This window comes from Anoplolepis gracilipes, chromosome 9, assembly GCF_047496725.1.
Source record: "Anoplolepis gracilipes chromosome 9, ASM4749672v1, whole genome shotgun sequence".
In the NCBI taxonomy this organism is placed as follows: Eukaryota; Metazoa; Arthropoda; class Insecta; order Hymenoptera; family Formicidae; genus Anoplolepis; species Anoplolepis gracilipes.
Genome location: NC_132978.1, coordinates 13,289,603 through 13,312,922, shown reverse-complemented (window position 1 = coordinate 13,312,922; position 23,320 = coordinate 13,289,603). Strand labels below are relative to the sequence as shown.

Genomic DNA, 23,320 nt, shown 5'->3' with positions numbered 1-23,320 from the left:
TTGCTCGACCGTCTTCTTCTAGATCGACGGGCGCAGGCGGCCGTGCTTCTTCAGCCGGCCGGAAACACCTACGCACTCGCTGGTAGCGTGTGAGAGGGCTATAAGGTGGGATGGAGGCAATGGGATAAGCCTACTCACGAGAGATTGCTGTCGTCGACGACCTCCTTGTTTCTTGCTCTTATTGCGTTTCTCTATCTCCTCTTCGCTCCACCGTCCGCTCCGCCTTCTCTTCGTCTTCCTCTCTCTTCCCTTTTCTCCGTCTCCGTCTCTGTCGACCCGTACGATGGAATTCACCCAAGTTTTTTTGCGCCCGCGAATAAACACCACCGTGCGGTAGTGGCAAGACAGCCCAACCCAAAAGCCGATCAGTTCTCTCCCTCGGTTCTTCATCTCCCTTTCCTTCCTCTTTTTCCTTTGATATTTATTTTCTATTTATCCGGAGAGAAAGAGAGAGAGAGAGAGGGAGAGAACCGCATGCAATGGTGTTTATGATGAAATACAGAGGGGCAAAGCTTCTTGGAGTAGAATCTAGTCAAAGTCTTATCCGAGACCAGGATCCAGTCACGTTCTCTTCAACATTCAGACTTAAAATCTAATTCAAAATCGATCAATTGAGATTCAAATAAGAACATTGTAAGTCTATTTATAAAGTTATTGGCAGAAAAATGTTATACTTGCGAAGAATAAAACGGGAAAGATTTCATCTATGTAAACTAGAAAAGCATGATCCTTCCAAAGTCGAACCATACAAGGGAACAATACATACATCTTAACTTGACTAAAGACCTTTTGTAGAATTAAATGACAAAAATAATCAAAATGTTTCATTGTCAGTTAAATATTGCAAGATTACGTTATAAAATATTTTTCACTTTTTTATGTTTCCTAATTTATTTTTTTAAACAAAAATTATGAAGCTGCATTGACAATGCAACATTTATAAAAAATACTATAATATATATTACCAAAGAAATATGTGTACATACATGTGTGAATATATAATTAAAATAATTAGATTGATATTTTGTAAATTGATAAAATCAAAATATTGACAAATATTTAGAGTACGACTGATAACTATGATCATTTCTTAAGCATTTAATAAATTAAAGTTGTCCTCTTATAAGTATTACGCAATTTTGACTTTGTTCTTAATATGATTTCTAAGGTCATTTAAAAAGCATGTTATGGTGCAATGAACTCCTCTCATTGTCGATTATAGAATTATATAAATAAGAGCATAATATCTAGCTTCAATAAAAAAAAAAAGATAAAGTTTATTATATATAATGTGTCTTTATCTCTTTTTTATCAAATTATTATATAATATCTTTATCTATCTTATACAACTTATATAACAAGTTAATTTAGCAGTTTTGCTTTAAAAGTTTTTATTATAAATTAAATGAAAGAAAAATATAATGGTTCAATGTGACAAAGATTGAAAGATAAGATTAAAATTGATCAGTCTTGATAGAATCTTGGCATTAATTTTAAATAAAAACAAAAATCTAAATTTCTTGCTAAATTGTTATTTCTTAATTGTTTATACACGTCCGAAATATTTTAATATGATCAAAATAGAAATTAATAATCTGTACAGCGAATTCTTGATTAATATTCATCAAAGAAATAATATCACATAATATAAAAACTTTAAGTGATTACGTAATGGAATTGTCTGCCATAGGTACATTGGACTGTGTTATTTCTCCTTCAGCCGTAGTTGTAGTCTGCTCAGTTGTACCTTCAGTTAATTTAGGTCCTTCCTTTTCAGATATTATTAATTTGTCATATCGACTTCCAATTAATGGCAAATGAGGCGCTATCGCACTTGGCTCCAAAAAGAGTGCTGGAGAAACCTTTTTGCAAAATAATGTTTTTAGCTTTCACACAAAATGAAATTTCTGTAGTAATATATAAAAATAAAAGATATTATCCTAGTCGTGTGCAATAAAAATTTTTGACAATTAGTTATTTATTCATTGTAAGAATTGTAGATTTTAATTATCATTAGTTTCAAGTTAAATGAAAAATTTAGGTAATGGCATGCAAAGTGAAAATTACATATTCATAATATTTTAAACAAATCCTTAAAGTTTGATAATATTGATATTTTTAATTTTTGATTTGATAATAATTGTGTCATTATGTCTATACTGTATTACTTACTCGAATATCTTGAACTTTAGCTTCCCGTGATGTAAACTCGCGTAATAAGTAATTTTTGCCGAATTCGTGGTAAATACGAGTATCATTTATTCTCAGCATTACATTATCGATTCTCAGAAAATATCGTAATAATATAAAGAAACTAGTGGGCATAACTCTCTGTGCGCAATAAAAAAGAATTATTACAACTTTATTGCGTATGTCCTCCAAAAATTGTATATATTATAACTTACAATTTTCACCGAGTTTACTGCAATACCATTGTCATGAAGTTCATCTTCAAACAGTGTTAAATCATGATAAAACATAATTTTATCCTTCTGCTTTAATTTATCCACGTCAATTCTCTCATTTGTTTCTTCAACTTCAAAGCCTGATATTGTACCGCTATAAGTGGTGGTAAATGTCCAATCGAAAGGCTTTATCTTCTCTTCCAAATATTCGCTACTTTCCGATCTGTTAATATATATGTAAATAACAAATTATATACGGTAATAGTCATGAGTAAATTTTTAAAAAATCATGTATAATTATCAATCTACCTGGATTCTTTCCATGCCTCTGCGCAAGCAAGCTGGACATTAATCTTTCCATTGGAGACATATTTTAAAGAGTCCAAAGCATTGAATTGCAGTAACGCTCCTTCCTGATGCGTCAAAGTTAATACATTATTGGGAAACACCATATCCGGCATATGTGGCAATTCTAACGCATTGCTATATCTAAAATATTAAAAATTACTTTCTAAATATATCTCTATATTATAATATTTTTAGAATAATTTAAATATTTTAATAGGCAGCGTACACGCAAAACTGACAAGCAGTCTCATCATTGGAACTACAGCCACTTTCGCTTTTCGAACACTTAGAATGGAGTATGTGAGATTGCGTGTACTTGATACACCATGGAGGGAAAATATGTTCTTCTTCGTTTACCGGTAGTCTTAAAATGTCGATACCACCATGCACTTTTATAGCAGTCATGATCTAAAATAAAAAAAGATTCTTGTTACATTAGGTAAATCTATGATTTAGCATAGGTTAGACGCTTCTTCAAGGAATATCTCAGATTATTTATAATCATTGTTTTAGCTTTCATAATTTGTAGTACATATAATAATGTTAAAATACAAAATCATGTACACGTATTAAATGTATGTAATTAATATCAATTTAATTATATCATTAGAATTATATTACCGAGTGTAAACATTGGGTATGTATATATCTCTTACTTACTATATCAAGGAGAATTTAATGTTTATAGTCAAACTAAGGTTTTCAAAAAATTGTCATTACAATCTGTTCCGATTTTTATTCACGTTATTACATTAATCGACGCTTTACACATTTTCCATGAAATGTAACTCGTCTCTCTCTCCTCATTTTAGTTCAAAGAAATAACTGGGTGTAAATTTGGACAAGGTAAATTATAATCAAATGGAAAGAACAACGCATAGTGAAACTGAGACACCGAGAGTGAAGCTAAAATTCCCCAAATGAGAATTAAGCCCGTATCAGACTACGCATTGAAAATTGAAGATTAAAGATTAGAATTTGACTAATCAGAACAAAGGCAACTAAAATTGCTTTGTCTTAATTGGTCAAAATTCAATTTTTAATTTTTAATGCGTACGGGCTTTAGTCCGTGTTTGATCCGCTATATTTGAAGCGGACTGCGTTCAAAAATCCAGTTGTCCAAGTTTAGACGGGATCCGATAACGCATGATGCTAATTGGCCAGTGAACATTAGGACCTTCTGATTGGCTAACCATGCTGGTTACCCTAGGCATCGGTCAATATGTATGGTTGAGTGCTATCGGGATGTGTGCTAACGGTACCCTCTCTCCGAGTTGAATAAATTCTTAAAGGTAAAGCGTGATTGGTTATCGTTGGGGAGTCAACAATATGGCGTACTTTTTTATGTTTACCTCACATAAGAATAAGCTTCTCAATAGAAGCACACGTAAACATAATGCCATGAGAATATATCAAATAAAAATTTTCTCGTATAAAAAATTATACTTACGTAACGAAATTTCGAATTAACAAGTTGGAAATATTTCCAATATTCTGTGCAAACACTCTGTCTTTCTCTCTCTAATGCAAGTTGCATCAGTTGAATTCGCGACCAGTTTGTCTATGTAATTTTACTTTATCGATGAATAATTGATACAGCCTATATATCCTATATATCCGCCGTACTTGCAGTACTGTATGTATATATATATATATATATATATATATATATATATATATATATATATATATATATATATATATACATATTTAATACATTTAATTTATATTCGATTTGTGTGTTTTGATTTCCGTTTCCGTTATAAATTTTTACTATCATTTGATATTATATGCGATATATACAGAGAGAGTTGATTAGAATTAAAGTAATAATGTAAAGTAAATAAGTTTTATGTCTAGTTTTAAGGATTAAATTTCGCTTGATTTAAACTCTTTCTCTTCTTTTTACATAATACTTTAGTTTGGTTTCATAATTATATATTTTGCGCTTTAAAATTATATCAAAGTGATATATAATAATGTACATATGTATATATATTATGTTTAGATCAGAAGCGGAAGTCAAAACCCACAAATCGAAATATGTATATCTTTTACATACATATATGTATATATAAAAGTTTATCGATGATTAATTTGATTGTAGTCTGTGAAAAAAAATTGTTGAAGTGTTTTTGATAAGTTTCTGAGCTGGAATAATTATTAGAAATTTAATATATTAGATTATTAGCTAGATATAAAAGTTTTTTTCATTTTTTTTTTACTTGTCTCTTTTTTTGTATCGCTGCGTTTTATATGTTCTTTTTTGGCAAATATTGTGCGTGCATTCATAATGTACTTTGACTTCCAGTGCATAATATTTCTCAATGTTGCATGCAGTTTGAAATGCAGAAAGATTCATCTCTGCCCGAAGATCGCCCAGCATGGTGTGTCGATCAGTCTTCCCCGAGTGTTCGGCGCGTTTACGTCGTTTGCAGAACACGTGGACATGTACGACGAAATGACAGACGACAAGTGCAATTCATCCACCGAGCTTGGCACCGCGATGCATGACGAGAATGTCAAAGGATTTCTCAAAGAAGAAACAGTGCGAAAGATCAAGTCAATTGCCGGTCATGTGGGCTTGTTAATCGCTCTGATGCTTTACACCGCGATCGGCGGACTAGTGAGTTTTAAAACATAAAAATATATCGAAAATACAGTTTGAACTTGATCTTGATAGGAAAGAAAATAGAAAAGAAAATAGAGAGAAAAAAACTGATACTATATAGATTCTTTGCAAAGTTGATGTTTTTGAAATCGCGGATCGCGACATTTTGAGAAACTTGCAAATATACATTTGCAAATTTATTTTCTTTCTACTTGACATTCTTATATTTACGATTAATTGTATCACAATATTCAATTTTCGTTCATCTTTTAAATGTTAGAAAAACTAATCGGATTATATAAGATGTACATACAATAAAATGAAAAAAAAGAGAAGCGAAATGCATATTCCAATGATGTGTTCCGAAATAATTCTGCGCGTTCGAATTTCATCGAGATTGCTAGCGTGTGGAGTTAAATATATATATATATATATATATATATATATATATATATATACATATATCCGATGTTCCATAAATATTTACATTCTATAAAATAACGAACGGACTTGCTTACCGAATCATATATCTTTATTTTTAGCAACGCACCAATCGTGCGGCTCAGTGAGAAGTATATTACCACTTGATGCCTTTCAATAAAGTCTGGTAAAAATACCATACGTTGAAATTCTCGACGGTTACGATTTTTTGAGTACCTCATAATATATAGTCGTAAAAATAGCTAAATGTATTTTAACCGATAAACAATTTTTAATGAACTCGAGTTTTTTATTCGTAAATTTCTCACGTAAAAAGGTATGTAAAAATTAATTGCAACGCATACACAGATATACGTATATCTAAAGCAATTAAATTCTAACAATTATATAAATAAAATAAATTAACTTTACTAGTAAAAGAGCCTTTTTACAAAATAATTATAATAATAATCAAAATCAAAATAAAAAATAATATATATTTTCACGTTACAAAGTCAGTTTGGAGAATAAACATTTTATATATTATAATCTTTTACAAGTGAAAAACTAATTCTACTAATTGATAAACACAGTTGACGAAGATTTATCGGTTTGAAACCATCAAGGATTATTATAGACGAAAGGATATTTATGCTCGCGATAAATATGTGCATTTCAACTCGATCATTTACCCTAAAGTGTATCTAGCACTTGAGACTCAAGATTAATATATTACCTATACGAGTAATGGATTTGTTGATTTATCATTAGTTTCGATCGTTAAGGCAATCTTGCTGTATGTACATATATATATATATATATATATTTTGACATCGTGTTTAACATTTTTACTACTCATACATAAGATTGATTTGATATTAAAAATTCAAGTTTGCATATCCTTTGGATATAATTCGTTGTTATAAGATTGTTTTTCTCAAAATAGATAATTTTAAACTCGCTTCTCTCTCCAGGTCTTCCGGCAGATTGAACTTCCGGCGGAACTCGGACGACTCGAACGTTTGCGCGCAAAATTACGAATGCAACGATATCGTTTCGTCGATTCTATTTCCAACAATACGGACGTCTTCAATTTGCGAACTTTGGTGAGAAACTTGATGGCCAAAAATGCGCGAGAATTACCCCCAAGTAGAACAGAAAATCACGATATAGTGTCAAAGTAATGTCAAATGACGTCAAAATAATGACGAAAATATGACTACAAAAACTCACTTTTCGATAATTTTTTAATCATTTTGATGGATTTTGATATTATTGTGACTTTCTCTTCTACCTGGGCCCTTTCTGGTTTCATTCATCATGACACGATCGGCTCTTTCAGATAAGTGTGAAATTGCGCGCCTACGAAGAAGCTGTTCAGGAAGCGGCCGAAGCGGGTCTTTTAGTCAATTTTGTAACGAATACCATGGATCAGGATGTTCACGTTGAATCGGACTTGCCACCCATCGTAACCGAAAGATGGAGTGTTCTCCAAGCGGTTTTTTTCGCCAGCACCGTCCTTACTACCATCGGTAACCGATCCTGATTATTTTAGCAGAGTTTACTTATATATTAAAATAATAATAAAATAAAATGAAAATTAAGCTCTTTAATCTCTTATTCTGAGGAATCATAAACCAATATACTAAACTATATCATTACATTTCATCTCAAGTTTAAACATTAAATATTTTTTTCTTCATAATGATTGATGTATATTCGATAGGATACGGCAACGTCGTGCCCTCGACTAATTGGGGAAGGATTTTCTGCATCTTTTTCGCTCTCATCGGCATACCTCTCACTCTCATCGTAATCGCCGACTTGGGAAAACTGTTCGCGAAAGGAGTGGTGCATATTGCGTTGATGCTAAAATTGAAGCTTCCCTTTCGCGCAAAACTCTCGTGCATTATTCCGACAAACGCAACCGGTCGACGATCACTCGGTAAGTTTAATTCGCAGATTTAGATCGATTTTTAGTTCTGATCAATAATTTTTTTCTTATACAGGCGCCTGTGCCGCCATCATATTGCTCTTCCTATACCTCGCCTGCGGCGCCGGTATGTTTATGTTATGGGAGGACGATTGGGACTTTTTCGATGGATTTTATTTTTGCTTTGTAACAATGACCACCATAGGCTTTGGTGATCTTGTGCCGAGTAAGTAAAAAAAAAGCTCTCCAAGAAATTTTAATATTAATATTCCGTAATGTATAATTTTAGCACACGTTTATATATTATAATCTTTTATCACACACATACACACACACACACACACACACACACACACACACACACACACACACACACACAGAAATGTTAGTGTGTAATTTTAATCTAACGATTAAAAGAACAACGAAATGCAAAAGCAATTATATTGATCGGTTAAGTTGATAATAATAAACAGATCTTTGCTATTAAAAATCGAAGTATATGCCGATGAAAATGAGTAATTTGTATCTATATTTATGCACGGACTCTATTCTAATTATGCCAACCGCACAATGTTTGTTTGCTTTCAGAGAAGCCCAAATACACTTTATTATGTACTTTGTACATCTTGGTCGGCTTAGCACTGACTAGCACCATCATCGAACTCGTTAGACGACAATACGCTCAGTCTTGGAGAAGGCTGCAAAGACTGAGTGGTCCATTAGCTGAAACTCTCAGGAAACTCGGCGAACAAGCAGGCGGCGATATGTCCGCGCTACATGCTGATCTAAGGTATTTATTATTGTTTCTTTTTAATTCTTCCAAGAATCAAGTAGAGCGATTATTATTAAATTATAATTTTTTTATACCTGATATCATAATGTCTAATAAATCATATTAATGAACAGCTAATGGAAGGAGATTTATTTGTTGGAAACTGATTCATTTTTAAGATAAAAGAGATAAATATATCTCTACCTGATAATAGCATTATTTTTTATTATCTTAGAATCTTATTAAAGTAGAAGAATTAATAGAAATACATCCAGTAAACGCTAGATATTCCTAAAATATTCCGTTCGTATTTTAAAAGTTCTGTATATATCCTGGAATAGTAGAGAAATGTTCATAGAACATTCAAATAATTGTGAAATATTTAAAATATTCTATAAACATTACTTACATGTTTAATAAGGAACATTCAGTGTAAATTTTGATATATTTATGGAACATAAAAAATAGAACAGTATACAAAATGATAAAAAATCAGATTTTGTGCTTATTTGAATATTTTCTGTACATTCTTTAAATATTCCGGAATAATCTTGGGATGTTCATTTTGGATTTTAGAAACATTTTATAAATATTTCAGGAATATCTAGCGTTTACTGATGGGTTCAGTTTAATTTTAATAACAAAAGATAATGAATATTAATAAAATGCCAATTTCACAGGAAAGTATTGACGGTAATATCTATGCCACGTTTGAGATGGTCCGCTTCCAGTGACGTTACAAAGGATCAAGATTGGGAGGAAGCTGTGGAGGCGGTATTGCGCGACATCGCTGCATCTGTGACAGTGCCGCCGCCGAAAAAGCCGATCGTACAAATCGTCGTTTACGAATCTAGCGTTTAATGTGACGTCAAAAATATGATACTGGGAAAGAAATTTACTGCGTTATAATATCTGGACGCATCTCTCGTATATCTTGTGTATCGTATATTGCCGCTTGTCTACGCGCAATCTAGTTGTACCGTTTCATAGTTCGCGCGCTTTATATCGTCGTCGCGTCAATATGATGCGATCGATAAAAAGCCTCAAAGGTGTATAAATTGAGACCCGTGCGCCGGTTGTCGTCCTTGACCGACGCGACACGAAGCTGTCAAGGTAGAAGGAGAGCAGAACTAAATTTAGGAGTCGCGAATCTCAACCTCTTCTCGACCGAATTGTTGTCACGAGTCTATAGTCAAAAGTGTCCGGCCAGAACGATGACAGATCCTGAGACACCGAACGAAATCAACACGAGAACTTCGAGTATCGTGCGCATCGCGTATCATGTGTGTATAATGATGACGGGATCCGGCCTATGTAGTAACAAAAAATATCATTCAACGTAAATCGCTCTGCGAGAAAATTGTTATGTCTTCAGATCTGAATTTTTTTTTCTGTTTGATTTTACGTAAAGCTTTTATATGAAATCAGAGAAGTGTACATGCGAGATTTATAATTTCATTAGATTGACAGTACATTTCTAATAAATAAAAGATCAAGAATTTTATATATATATATATATATATATATATATATATATAGATATATGTATATCTAGAGAGACAGAAAAGGCTAGGGAGGAAGGGGAAAGGGAATGTATATCTCTAATGCTATGTATAATATTAAAAGTGAAGTTAAATTAGAATTCTCAAAGAGAAAGTGTGTACATATAATGTATCCTATATAATTTTAATGCAACGATGCGCGAAGCACTTTGACATCTGTTTGCGCCGTTTGTTTTGCAGCAATTGAGCGTCATGTGCGGCACGCACGATCCTACCGCGCCGACGAGCGTTGTCGCCACGAACGCCGAGGCATCTGCTCTTCGCAACGCTTACGCGGTTACAAAGGATTCGCACAAGTCGGTCGCGGCGATATTAGGCAGCGCGGAAGATGGGATGCGTGCCGGATGGAGGGCGATAGACAACGCGGTGTCCGTCGGCCTGGATTTCATGAAGGAGAGGATGCAACTGCCACCCGGTCAGATTGCGAGCATGATGGACGGTGTCAGGTGATGGTCCATCCAGCTATCGAGCGATAAATCATCTACGAGAGAGATATACTTTGTGTATACACAAAACGTGTCCTTTTAAATATTTTTTTTTTTATCAAAAATTGTCCAATTGTCAATATTACATTTCTTTAGGTCTAAATTCTATTTAAAATTAATCGATAAATATTACTTTGTTACTCTCATATTATCAAAAATTTTCAATTGCTAATTATTATAATTGCAAAAACTTATTGGCTTCTTAATTTTCTTGAGAAAACATTTTGAAATTAAAAGGACATTTAATGATTTTGATTGTAATACTAATAATAGGTTAATCAACTTTTTCTATGTTTGCGTTATAGGAATATATTTACATCAGCGTTAGAGACGTTCAGGGTTTTATTCGGTGGGATAAAGAACCGAATAGAAGATTTGTCAGTTGCGAACAAGACACAAGAGGAAATCCGGAAAGCATCTAGTTGAATAGCGAAAATAATTTGCACAATCGACATATTTTCGCCAGAAGATGTATCATTTGCGATATTTTCAAACCGATTCATTCGCCATAACAAGTCATAAAGATAATATAAAACATAGCGTAGAGCCAGTATCACACTATGAATTGAAAATTGAAGATTAGAATTTGATTAATCAGAATAAAAGGAACTAAAATTGCTTTGTCTTGATTGGTTAAATTTCAATCTTCAATCTTTAATCTTAATTTTTAATGCGTAGTCTGATACGGGCTTAATATAAGATGTCCGGTAATTAGTAAAAAATCTTTCGTCTACAGATAGAGCGGATCAAACTGAAGAAAAAAGTTCTGTATTGTTTTGCGAGTTTTTGGAATAATTGTAGAGAAATTAATTAAAAATATTGACCAATTCGTCTGAGTATTAACACGTGGCGAGAAAAGCCAGCCCGCTGTCACGCGGTTGCTAGTCGCATGCATAATAACCGTGTAACAGTAAGCTGTCTCTTCGCGACCGCGTGACAGCGGGCTGTCTTTTCGTAGAGCGCTAATATATTGGTCGATATTTTTAAATTAATTTCTCAATAATTATTGAGAAAATTGCAAGATGGTAAAGGACTTTTTTGCTCAGTTTGATTCGCTCCATCTGTACACGAGAGACTTTTTACGAATTACCGGAGATCCTATATAAAAGTTAATGGAGAGCATGAGAATGTAACTTTCTCTTGATGACAAGTCATATTCGTCGGATGAATGCAAGGTGATATCCTGATGAAATAAAGAACAAATTAATGACTGCAAAAAATAGATATCCGAGGTCGAGATATCTTTGTACAATATATATGTATATTATCTTGCGTGTTGTTACTTAAATAAATCTTATTTCTGTGTTTTTTTAATATAGATCAATATATCATGTACATTCGAATTCAAACCATTGTCTCATCGATTTATCGGACAGATACATCGACGTATAGAATGGACTGCTAAGGACAATGGAGAGGAGGGTAATCGCACTCGTAGAGCGATTATCCCCTCTAAACCAACAACTGACATACTGTCATCAATACTGTTATTTTTTTGAGATCAGTCAGACTTTATTAGAAAAAAAGACGGAGACGTGACTTCATATTTTTGCCTTTCGCTCTACGCGTGCGGTTACCCCCTCCATTGTCATTAGCAGTTCATTCTATATGTCGATATGTTGATCAATGACTCGGAGTCATCATCGGACTCTAAAGTTTGATAAAGTATCGTCGCTTTAACGATAAATTCTTGCTACGTCTGAATCTTTGTTAAAAAAAAAAAAAAAAAAAATGAAAAAGAATTAAAAAAACAATTTGAGATTAAACAATTTGAGCTACTATCTATATCGATATGGCCGATATATCGCATCGGTCGGTATATACTCTGCCATGTTTTTTTCGTCGATTGTAACCTTACTTGTTTACCGCCAATTTTTTCTACACAGGGTTACGTGTGCACGCGACGCGCGACCCTGGGTACGATTTATGTGGAAGGAGTGAAAACATTGTCGTAGCTAGTGGTTGGTTCTGGGTGTCTTTGACTTTTTTGTGCTCGTATGAAGAAAATTTCGTCGGTCCAGAAGTCCAGACCAGGGACCAGGGACCAGACATCAGGGATCATTCGCGACCGAGGATCTGTGATGCTAGCGTGATTACATCATTGTATCGTGTGCCGTTATGTCTGGCCAATATTGTTTTCTGTGTGCGAGCGACGAGGGTGTATTTCTGGACGTTACGACAGACACTTACGACGCCTTTGTCGAACAACTACAGATATGTCTGTCTACAAAGGTACGATCTTGGGAATAACCTAGATGAATATCTCTATCGAAGATTCAGCTTTTTTTTGTTCAAGTTAGAGTCGCTTTAACCGGTTTGTAGGTTAGAATAGCCTGCTCCCCAAAGTTGGATTTCGGCGGATATATATTTGCCACATTTCGTCCTGTGCATGAAATTCTATAACTACAGGAAAACTCTAATTTTCTTTTTTTTTTTTTTTTTTTTTTTTTTATTATACAACTTTATTAAATTATACACTGCTTTTTATGCGTACTGTGATTTATGTATGGACGTCGAAATGTTGATACGAACCGCGACATCTGTGTTCAAGATGTGGAACTTGCGTTTTAGTAAAAAATATTACGCCTGAAAGTCAAATAATTCCAACCTTAGAGATATCTGTTGGAAGAAAAAAAAAATACGCATGTACACATATAAACTTTGATGCGATAGGTCGCGTAAACTTTTACATCTCTTCATTCGACGAGGTAAACGAGTAATATTTCTTAAAAAAATTATGAGACTCGTATCCATTTTGTACCTCATTTTACCGACATTTTGTGGTAACGCGTATGCGGACAATAAATAAGGTATATAAGTATATTTAGATCCTACGGTCACATCTCTTCGTAATACACTCTACTTTTTTTTATTTATATCTGTAATTATATTTAAAACGTGCAATAAATGTTTATATGCACTTTATTTTCAGTATACTTTATTGAGTGTTCATGTCTCACTTGTTGATGAAAGATGTGTATTTATCAAGAAAATAATTCAATTTTCTTTTTCTTACTTATTAATTAACTGAATGAAGATTATCAAATTAAGAATAATGATTAGAAAGTTAAAAAATGACTCCCTGAAAGAATCAAATGTGCTCTTTTATCATAGGTTGACGAGAAAAGCATCAAATTGTCGAACAAAATATGCTACAAGTGCGCGTATGAATTAGATCAGTGTACCAAATTTGTGCAAAAGTATAAGAAATCACATAAAACCTCAAAACCAGAAACCAAAACATCAATGCCATGTTGCTGTTTGTGCTTCGAACATGTAAAAAATAATCGTATCTTTGATATTACCCAGGACAATCGTGCAGTATTTAGTCCTTTACAGAAGATCCGCAAGATTTTTAATGAAGATGTAAGTTTTTCTAAATCTCTACTTTTTTTTATTTTTGCATAAAAAAATGAATAATATAACTGTTGTATTTATTAAAATTCAATTTGAAATAAATTAATAATGTATAACACATAAATTTACCATGTTTCTTTGCAGCTTAAGGAAAACAACAATTCAAAACTGATATGTCTGACATGTCGATACAACTTGGACGTTTTGTATGATTTGAGGAGAATATATCAGGAAGTAGTTTACAATTTGAAGGCCTTGATTAATGAAGAGATAAAAGAGATAAACTATTCAAATTTTCCAAAGGTAATAAAGACTTATTGTAATATATATATATATATATATATATATATATATATATATGTATAAATTTTTTTGTAATTTTATTACTTTACAAATATCTTTGTTAAACTTGTATTGTTGAAATTGCAGGTATATACAGATGTTGTGAATCGTAAAACGACTATTACTACATTTCCAGATGTTACATTCTTTGATCTAATATATTCTGATAGCGAAAATAGTGAGAATATGGCACGTAAGAAGTCACGTGCTAAAAATCGCAAAAGGCGAATCAATGTACAAACTAAATCACGTAATGACGTGAAACCAAAAATCCGGAAATGCGACGAATGTCATAATATTGTTCCGAATGGTACTGATATGTACAGATTTCATCACACACGTCTAACGGTATGCAGAAATTGCTGGATAACGATGGATCCAAATAAGGACAGATTGAAACGGAAATCGCGACAGATGGAATCTAATTTAGCAGGAACAAAACTATGCACTGTCTTTTTGACGGACGTGCTAGACAAAAAATTGTGCAAGAACGAGAAAGAACATAAGATTGAAAAGAATAAAGGTAATAAATACAGTATATCAGAAGACAGTTCATTAGAAGACAGATTGTCTGAAAGTTGTACAAATCTCACGCCTAAGTCGGGGAATAATGCTGTTAACAATAATACAAAACAAGGAAAGAAACGGCGGAACGATGCTGAGAAGAACGAAGATGTCGAGAGCCCGCCAACGAAAGTAACAAGATTGAACAGAAAACGTGAAAATGCAAATGAAGCAAAGGTAGCAAAGGTATCGTCTGATGTGGAGCAGCAGTCTACCACTTATTTGACGCGGCGGGGACGTAAAAGAACAATCGGCACCAGTGATCCGAGTTCGGATTCCGATATTTCTCCATTGAAATCAAGAGAGAAATTGGATAATCGCGCAAAACTTTTATCACCTTCCTCGAGTAAGCCAGATAGAAAGAAATTGAGGACTATTCTTGAAGGAATAACTTCGAATGTACATTCAGAATCTACAGATGATTCATCTTCCGAAAGTACAAATTTGAAAAGAACGTCGAAAAACGCTTCGAGTGTGCGTACAAACAAAGAAAAGAATACTCCCAAAAGGACGAGATCATCTTCTATCTCTAGTATGGAAACGGCATTGACGGAATTTAAAAGTCCGAAATCTGTAGCACCGTCGGAAGTTAAGAAAAATTGCTATTCTTGTGACACATGTGGTAAGAAATTTGACACCAAGTTATCAAACGTGCAACATAGTTTAACACATTTCATGCAAGCTTCGTTAAAATTGGAAAGAATAACTATTTCAAGTAATAAGGAGAAGCAAGAGTTGAGAAGCGATTCAGAAGAAGATAAGAAAAGAAAGAGTTTCAAAGAAGCAGAAGTAATTAAAATCAAATCAATTGATAAACATACCGACGATTCATCCGAAGAGATTGCTATTAATGTCACAGATACAGATGACGAAGAAATCTTTTCTGTACAGAGAAAAAATGCAAAGGAGAAAGAAGCGGAGAAAGAAGCGAGCAGCGAAAACTGCAATGTAATTGACAAATTGAACGCAGAGAGTGAATTGCGCGTAGAAGAATCTATGAAACTTCAAAGTGATGAAAAGATAACGGAAGAATCTGAACAATGTATAGAATCGACGACCGAAATGCCAAATGAAACAGTAACATCTGTTGAAATAGAACAGGGCGAAGATACGAAAGAAACAGATACAAAGAATAAAAATATTATGGAGAAAGTTATAAAGGATAAAGATCGTAGAAAGTCATCAATGGACAGAGATATTGATGCGACGGAAGATAAAGATACATTGAATGTACAGGAAGATGTTGTCGCGAAGGCGGTTTCTTCCACATCTAAAGTTTTACATTTTGAATTGTTTACAGACGTTGACGTAGAAGAAAATAAAGATGTATCTGCAGAAAATGATACAGAAGTGTCTACTAAAGAAAAAGAAAATTTTAATAATGAGACTAATAATGACAAAGAACATCTTCACGAAGAAGTGATACACGATAATAAAACGACGAGTAGACTAGATTCGAGTTCACCAATTAACAACGTAATTGAGGATGATAAAAATCACAGTGAAAGTTGCAAAAGTGATTTAAAAAATAATTGCAACGATAATGAAAATGAAATAATAAAAGATGTAGAAATGAAGCAATGCAATTTAACGAATAAATCTCAAAAGGAAGATATAAATGAATCGGAGGAAAAGGAAAAAACTGTGTTAAACGTCATTGATGAGACAGAAACATTAAAAGACCAAACAGATTTAGAGGATACAGTCGAAGACGAAAACAAAGTCGAGACTGTAGAAAAGCAGCAAGCTACGAGCAATGAACAGAATATGGAAACCGAAATGACTATAGATGTTGACAAACCTAATAATGCAAAAGATATTGTTAAATTGAATCTTTTGAATGGTAAAAAACTTAATCAGGAGGAAGATGGCGATGAAGACGAGAGCAGTGCGACGATTCCTACAGATAGTAATAACGATATAGCACAACACGAGAAAGTCACGGAAGAAACAATTACAGTAGAGAGATCGAATGAGAAAGACAAATTAGAGGAGACCGTGAAGAACCTCGCAGACTTAATCGAAAATAATACAACGAATAGCAAGTGCGAAAAGCGGGAAAATTCGAATCATGTCTCGAATGATAACCCCATGGATGCGGCCAACATGATACTGAAAGAGGTATTTGATCTTGCAGCCGCTGAAGTTCAAAAACGAGAAGACATTAATAATACGAAAAGCTTGCAAGATACTGAAATAGAGACCCTTGAGAACATAACGCGCGAGATACGCAATAGCGCAGATATGCCATCTTTAGACCCAATCATTATGGATATGGATGATGACAATGATATCGCATTAAATTAATTCAAATTAACTTTGTTATATTGTCATCATTTATTTATACGCAATCATGTACGTTCTGCTGTATATGATTATGCAAATGATTGTGTATGTGTGTGTACAATTTATATCATCTCTGCAGATTTAAAGAATTGGATTGATTAAAAAAAAAAAAAAAAAAAAAAAAGAGGGAACTCTGTTGGATACCTCCCTTTATAGCTGTATATTTGTTGTCACAAACTTGTTTTTTAGTATATCGAAGTTTTCAAGAAATATAATTCACACTTTTGCTTCTTATATAAATAAGAAAAATAGATGATTTATAAATATTAGTATAATTCAGTTGGAGAAACTTGCAAATTTGAATAAAATTGCAAATTTATAAGATTTTGTTATCAAATGTTAAATCTTATTATTTAAGAGGAAGAGAGAGAAAATAATTTGATATTAAAAATAAATTAGACTAGAATAATATAAATATTTACTTCATATATCGTTCTTAATATAACAAATGGAGTAGACAAGCTATTCTAGCTATCTGACAAAATTTCAACATTAAAAAGCAGAAAGGACTTATTGTGTTGTAAACGTAAGATATAAAGAACTAAAGTTTAAAAAAACAGATAGAATAAAAAGAATGTCTCTTTTTTGTCTGTACCATTATACATAGTGATAAGATATGACATATAATTATTATTATAAGATATATGTAGGTGAATTCTAGCGATTCTGTAAAAATAATTGCACAGTGATTTGTTAGAAATTTATGTAATACATAATTCATTTATACGTATATATATATATATATATATATATATATATATATAATGCATAACACAGTAAGTTTCCATTTACACAAGGTTTTAATATAAAGAAGAGCTAATTGACTCATCAATGAAATGATGGTGTTAAATTAAAATTTTCAAAATTTTTTGTTTATAAAAATGCAAAAAAAATTTGACAGAAATGTTATACACGCACACACATACACCCATCCAGCTATATACACACAACGTTAATTGATAATAATTAATGTGTAATAAATATATATTTCCTGTAGAGTTAACGATAAGTTAATCCCTTGCCTTAAAATATTGAGTGAAATTCGTGTGATACAGATTATAAAAATTACTAAACATAAACTGACGATTTGCCCCGCGAACGAATTGTCTTTAATTATTATGATACACGCGATCATCAATTAAATGTTAAGGCAAGTGATTTAATGATACGATAAATTACAGATGTAATTTTTGAAATGAGTAGTTTTTTTATCATAAGCATTTTCACGTGTTAGCAACATCAATGTATGTAATACACATTAACGTTGTAACAAGTTTAATGTTATTTTATTTTTAATATAAAATTATTGAATTTTCTTATGTAGAATACATTACTCGAAAATACACAACGCGCTTGTCTGTATGTTGATTTGCATTGTTTCGCACAATCAAAAGTTTTTAGAGATCTTAATTTTACAATTAGATATTTTAATCTTATATATACCTACTGGAGAAACAGTATATATATATATATATATATATATATATATATATATATATATATATATATATAATAATATATATATATATATAATATATATATATATATATATATATATATATATATATATATATATATATATTTTATATATGTGTGTATATTTTTTTAAAAATTGCTCTAAAAAAATATAGTTTCGCGCACCCGTGCGTACAAGGAATTTATACATATGTAAATTATAATAGCGCAATGAATAGTTGCATTATAAAATTTTAAATTACTAGTTTTCTCCTACATACACATTCTAATTTTCTTTTTACATTGATATGATAATACCTAGTTTTGTGTGTATGTGTGTGTGCATGCGTGCGTGTATGTGTGTGAGAGAGAGAGAGAGAGAGTGTGTGTGTGTACAATTATACAATTAATGTCAAAAATATATTGTGTCAAACAATATTATCAATAATAACAGATAAATCTATTTAAACATTTTTATTTTAATTGTTCGCACATAATACTCCAGACAGCACATGCTCCTAAAAAACGTCTTATTTTTTTAACATTATTAAAATGTCTGTTGGCTCTTTTGTGTTGTTTTTTTTCATAAATTGCAATATAATCATTACACATAGAAATGTATGTCTAAGTTATTCTATATGAATTTTTACACGCAGTACTAGCATTTATATAAAAATAGAATACATATTTATCTGTTCGTATATGTACAAAATATCACTCTCTCTGTGCGTTTAATACCATGTTATTAAAAATAAATTTGTAATTGTCGAGTTGTAATCTTTAAATAATTGAAAATTATATATTCATTATATTTGTAGTGTTCATAAAAGACACCAATATAGTGCAAGAATTAAAATTTGCTATGATACGATTATGGAAATATCGTTTACGACATACGAAAATTTATAAAAAAAGTATATATATATATATATATATTTTTTATTGTAAATATCTAGATATAATCTTCTTGATAGTTACACATTAAATCAAATCTGTTACATTTTCTCGATAACCGTGGTATTTGAAAGAGTAGATAGCGATGATACTGTCGCCTTGTTCTCGATAGTAAAAGATCTTTCCGAGTCCTCTGAAATAATAATGAGTTGCACTTGTTAGATTTATAATATAGATCAGACGCGATAATTAACATTTTTAAAATTGCGCAACGAGTTAAAATATCGTTAAATAATTAAAAATTGAGAGATAAATTCTCTTTTACAATATTTTTTAATTGTTGCCTTACCGGCGTGTAACGTTTTCTCAGTCCAAAAAATGCTTCTATGATTCTTCCACTCGCAAAGGATCGATATCGCTGTTGGATCTTCTCCGCACCGGAGTATAAGATCGATATATTGATCGATGATTCCTTGTCCTATTAAACGAGAAAAGAATCTTAGAAAAAATATACAATGAATATAAATCTTGTCAATTCACTTTTTATTTTATATTTTGAAGAAACATCGATTACCTTTTGAAACTCCAGCGATGGTTCGAACCTTATTAACATCATCGTACAAACCGAGCTCGTTGTATAGATTAAAGGACTTTTCCAAATGAGAAGTTGCAATATCTGGTCTTCTCTAAAGGGCAAACGATTTATTTTTAATTTAACAAACGTTTAAAAGAATATTTAAAAATTATTAAAGCCGAAATTATTGATTTTGAAAAAATGTAAAAACTTATATCCCTGTGATATTTTCTTCTAGTATACATATAATCTTATAATTTTTTATGAAATTTTAATAAAATATAATTAGTTTGATACAATGTACCTCTCGTACCTTACTCAGAAAATGTTCGCCAGTGCAGTAATGTGCCTCCGCGAGTTTTTTCATCAATTTAAACTCTGCCGCATTTTTTCTAAACAGATGGAGATGCTTTTCCGTATTTACTTCGTCGTTCAATTCCTATAAATGTGAATTATCTAAAAAAATTATCTAAGAGAGAGAAAGAGAGAGCCAGAGTAGCGTGATAAGAAAGATATAAAATCGAATTAAATTGTAAATTAGCATTTATTTTTATTCTATATGTGTTGAATTTAATTTATTATTTTATCATATTCATTTCTCATTATTAGAAGGCAGATTTGAGTTACACATAACTTGTATGCAAGTGCTAGTCCCATATGCGCGTTACAAATTCCTTCCGGATCCGGAATTCTCTTGGCCATCGCCAGAAATTTGGAAAAGTTTTGCAAGGCGAGCTTTACGTCGTCGGATCGTAACTGATTCTTACCTAGCTCGTATAGAGTGTTTGCTATATATTCATAGTAGTCAGCTGTGAAGACATCAAAATGATTAATGATTTTACAAAATGAATCAAACCTTTTAGAAACTTTTTAATTAAAAAAAAAAAATTAACACATTGAGTTTTAATTTGAAGATTGGAAGTATTTCAATCGAGTTTTGTAGAATGTTTTAACATTATCAGATTTTTCGAAATTGTAGAAAAGCGAATTTTTAACAAGTATAAATTACATTGTAATATCAATATGTGATATATTTTGTCAAAATCATAATTTTGATGTACGATTTATTGTATCGTTGACTTTAATTATAAATAATTTTTAAAATAAATGAGTAATAAAAAATCATTATTTGACAATATATATCATTAAGCTGGAATCTCTTTTAATTGTAAATTTTGATAAATATTTGAAGTAGTGATAAATTTTTTTTAATTAGACTTGTGCAATCTTTAATAAACTCAAATAAAATATGATAAAATATACTCGGCAATGAGAGCCATACGCGGATGTTGATGCGCAAAGAAACTGCGTAAAGAAACTGCGTAAAGAAATTAATTCTTTTCATGAAAGAATTTTTAATTAGTGCACAGAGCACATATTTACGCAGTTTCTTTACGCATCAACATCCGCGCATGGCTCTCATTGCCGAGTATATCTTATCATGTTTGTAAATATTGGAGCCTTATATATTTTCAAATTATTAAATAAAATATTTTAACCATTGACAATGAGTTATATACAACAAAATACAATTTGAAATGATATAATGAGATCTAAGGAAATATATATCGTTTATTATTTGCGTTTTCCAAAATTGAAAAATAACTTACCATCTGTTGCTCGTGCTAGAGCTTCCGTATACACCTTTACGATAATATCCGGTTGATTAGGATCGAGCTGTTGCGCGTGCATCAGCATCGCTTTGTATAAAAGCACATTACATTCTCGAAAAATAGTTTCCTCTTTTCGACTGCTTATTTTCGAGGCGTTCCAATGTTTTTCTTTAGATGCTTCACGAGCAACTTTTAGATGATATAATGATTCCGTTGTATTTTGTACTGATTGCAAACATAATGTAATATATAAATACATAGCATAATTATATTAGTTATTAGTTTGCAATTATTGATATGTATATGTAGTGGATACTTAATATAAATATTTTATTGATAAATATATTTTTTTCATGTGAATAATAATACCATAAAATTATATGTGAAAAAAGAGACACTTTGATACTCTCAGAAGAATTATTTTCCTTTGTTATGTAATTTCTAATTTTGCGTGCATTACATCGTTTACTAACTTTGTTCGAGCAAAAATCGACCGTATAGGTAGTGTATTAATGTTGTTGTTCGTTTATCATTTTCGATTAATTTCGAATTCATTAGAGCGCTACGGTAAAGTCGTTCCGCCACCCACCACCACTCCCATGTCATTGCTTGAAAGAATAATGCCATATGCAAAAATTCCATGATCATAGAAGCCGAATCTCCTGCAATTATTTGAAATATTTGATCATAATATTTCACATCCTATTGTGTGTTTTTTAATTTTATACATTAATGAATTTAATCGTAGAAATGTATCACAATTATTTTAGATATTTTTTATTATGTAGATTCGATCATAATTCAATAAAGAATACTCTTCTATTTTGTGGACAAATATTATAAAATTATTAAAATATTTAAAAAATTTATATAGGTACTTTATGCTTTATTTTAAACATTTATTTTTAAAATTTTTAACGCACCGGCGTTTTTGGCTTGTTCGAGGGCGATCAAGCCTCCTTTGAGACGTATCAACGCGTCTTTATTGTCTTTTAAACGTGGTTTTTTCCACGTTAATGTACCAGGACCAGCCTCTCTCCGAGTTTCTTCATCGAGCTCAAATAATTCTTTCAAATAGCTGACTGATTCCTCGTAACCATTTTCCTCGAGTTCGCGAATAATAGCTTCGTGAGTTGGTAAATGAAATCTATTCGACGATATGTCAAGATTAATTATTAAAATAAATAAATCTGATAGAATTTCATATTTTTTAGGACACAATAAACTAAAAAGCAAAGAAGGCTAAGTAAGAGTGTGACAAATATATAGTATATATATATATATATAACGATTTGTAAATAAATTAAAAATAAAAAAAAATTATAAACATGTGTGATTAAAAGAATAATATACAGATAAACCGCACATATCTTTTAAAAATAAAATAATAAACCTTTTCACTTCTGACGGTTTTAATATCGGAAGCATCTTCTTTAGTTCATTCTTAACCTTTCTCATTTCTTTCTGACGAACTCCAGGAAGAGTTACAATCGTTTCAGTCGAATCTTGCTCACTTTCCTTCAGCTTGGAATCGACTTTTGACAATTTTTCTTCTCCAAAATTCTTCTGGATCGCTCTCGCCTTTAAATCGAATTTTCTCATGTTTGCGATTGCAGTCTTTGCTTTTCGTTACGATTTC

At 31.7% G+C, this 23,320-nt stretch overlaps 5 protein-coding genes across 7 annotated transcripts; 3 read left to right on the top strand and 2 right to left on the bottom strand.

Annotated features, from left to right (window-relative positions):
* Positions 1–684: 684 nt before the first annotated feature.
* On the bottom strand, positions 685–3,610 carry LOC140669719 (TIP41-like protein). The gene is made up of 6 exons (XM_072899776.1): positions 3,414–3,610; positions 2,980–3,161; positions 2,715–2,894; positions 2,406–2,628; positions 2,173–2,331; positions 685–1,862 (listed from the first exon to the last, which is right to left on the bottom strand). The coding sequence occupies exons 2-6, from the start codon at positions 3,156–3,158 to the stop codon at positions 1,665–1,667; spliced, it is 939 nt and encodes a 312-aa protein (XP_072755877.1). The 5' UTR covers positions 3,159–3,161; positions 3,414–3,610; the 3' UTR covers positions 685–1,664.
* A 1,390-nt stretch (positions 3,611–5,000) lies between these two features.
* LOC140669292 (TWiK family of potassium channels protein 7) lies at positions 5,001–9,379 on the top strand. Its single transcript, XM_072898980.1, is given in 9 exon segments — positions 5,001–5,132; positions 5,135–5,195; positions 5,198–5,379; positions 6,759–6,890; positions 7,127–7,316; positions 7,511–7,729; positions 7,794–7,943; positions 8,306–8,507; positions 9,170–9,379. Coding segments are annotated over 9 exon segments (1,362 nt in total). The 5' UTR covers positions 5,001–5,087; the 3' UTR covers positions 9,351–9,379.
* Positions 9,380–9,552: 173 nt separating this feature from the next.
* LOC140669293 (uncharacterized) lies at positions 9,553–11,854 on the top strand. Its single transcript, XM_072898981.1, has 3 exons — positions 9,553–9,772; positions 10,232–10,497; positions 10,842–11,854. Exons 1-3 carry the CDS (start codon positions 9,704–9,706, stop codon positions 10,960–10,962), a joined length of 456 nt encoding a protein of 151 aa, XP_072755082.1. The 5' UTR covers positions 9,553–9,703; the 3' UTR covers positions 10,963–11,854.
* A 423-nt stretch (positions 11,855–12,277) lies between these two features.
* LOC140669291 (uncharacterized) lies at positions 12,278–18,507 on the top strand. 3 transcript variants are annotated; one of them, XM_072898976.1, is made up of 4 exons: positions 12,278–12,768; positions 13,651–13,902; positions 14,038–14,196; positions 14,323–18,507. In XM_072898976.1, the coding sequence occupies exons 1-4, from the start codon at positions 12,655–12,657 to the stop codon at positions 17,104–17,106; spliced, it is 3,309 nt and encodes a 1,102-aa protein (XP_072755077.1). In that variant the 5' UTR covers positions 12,278–12,654; the 3' UTR covers positions 17,107–18,507. The 3 variants fall into 3 exon arrangements, with proteins under 3 accessions (XP_072755077.1, XP_072755078.1, XP_072755079.1); XM_072898977.1 differs by lacking the exon at positions 12,278–12,768 and adding an exon at positions 13,090–13,346; XM_072898978.1 differs by lacking the exon at positions 12,278–12,768 and adding an exon at positions 13,091–13,244.
* A 228-nt stretch (positions 18,508–18,735) lies between these two features.
* LOC140669178 (uncharacterized) lies at positions 18,736–23,283 on the bottom strand. Its single transcript, XM_072898755.1, has 9 exons — positions 23,075–23,283; positions 22,605–22,828; positions 22,155–22,343; positions 21,679–21,906; positions 20,696–20,877; positions 20,382–20,507; positions 20,069–20,180; positions 19,844–19,972; positions 18,736–19,687 (listed from the first exon to the last, which is right to left on the bottom strand). Exons 1-9 carry the CDS (start codon positions 23,281–23,283, stop codon positions 19,596–19,598), a joined length of 1,491 nt encoding a protein of 496 aa, XP_072754856.1. The 3' UTR covers positions 18,736–19,595.
* Between the last annotated feature and the right edge of the window lie 37 nt (positions 23,284–23,320).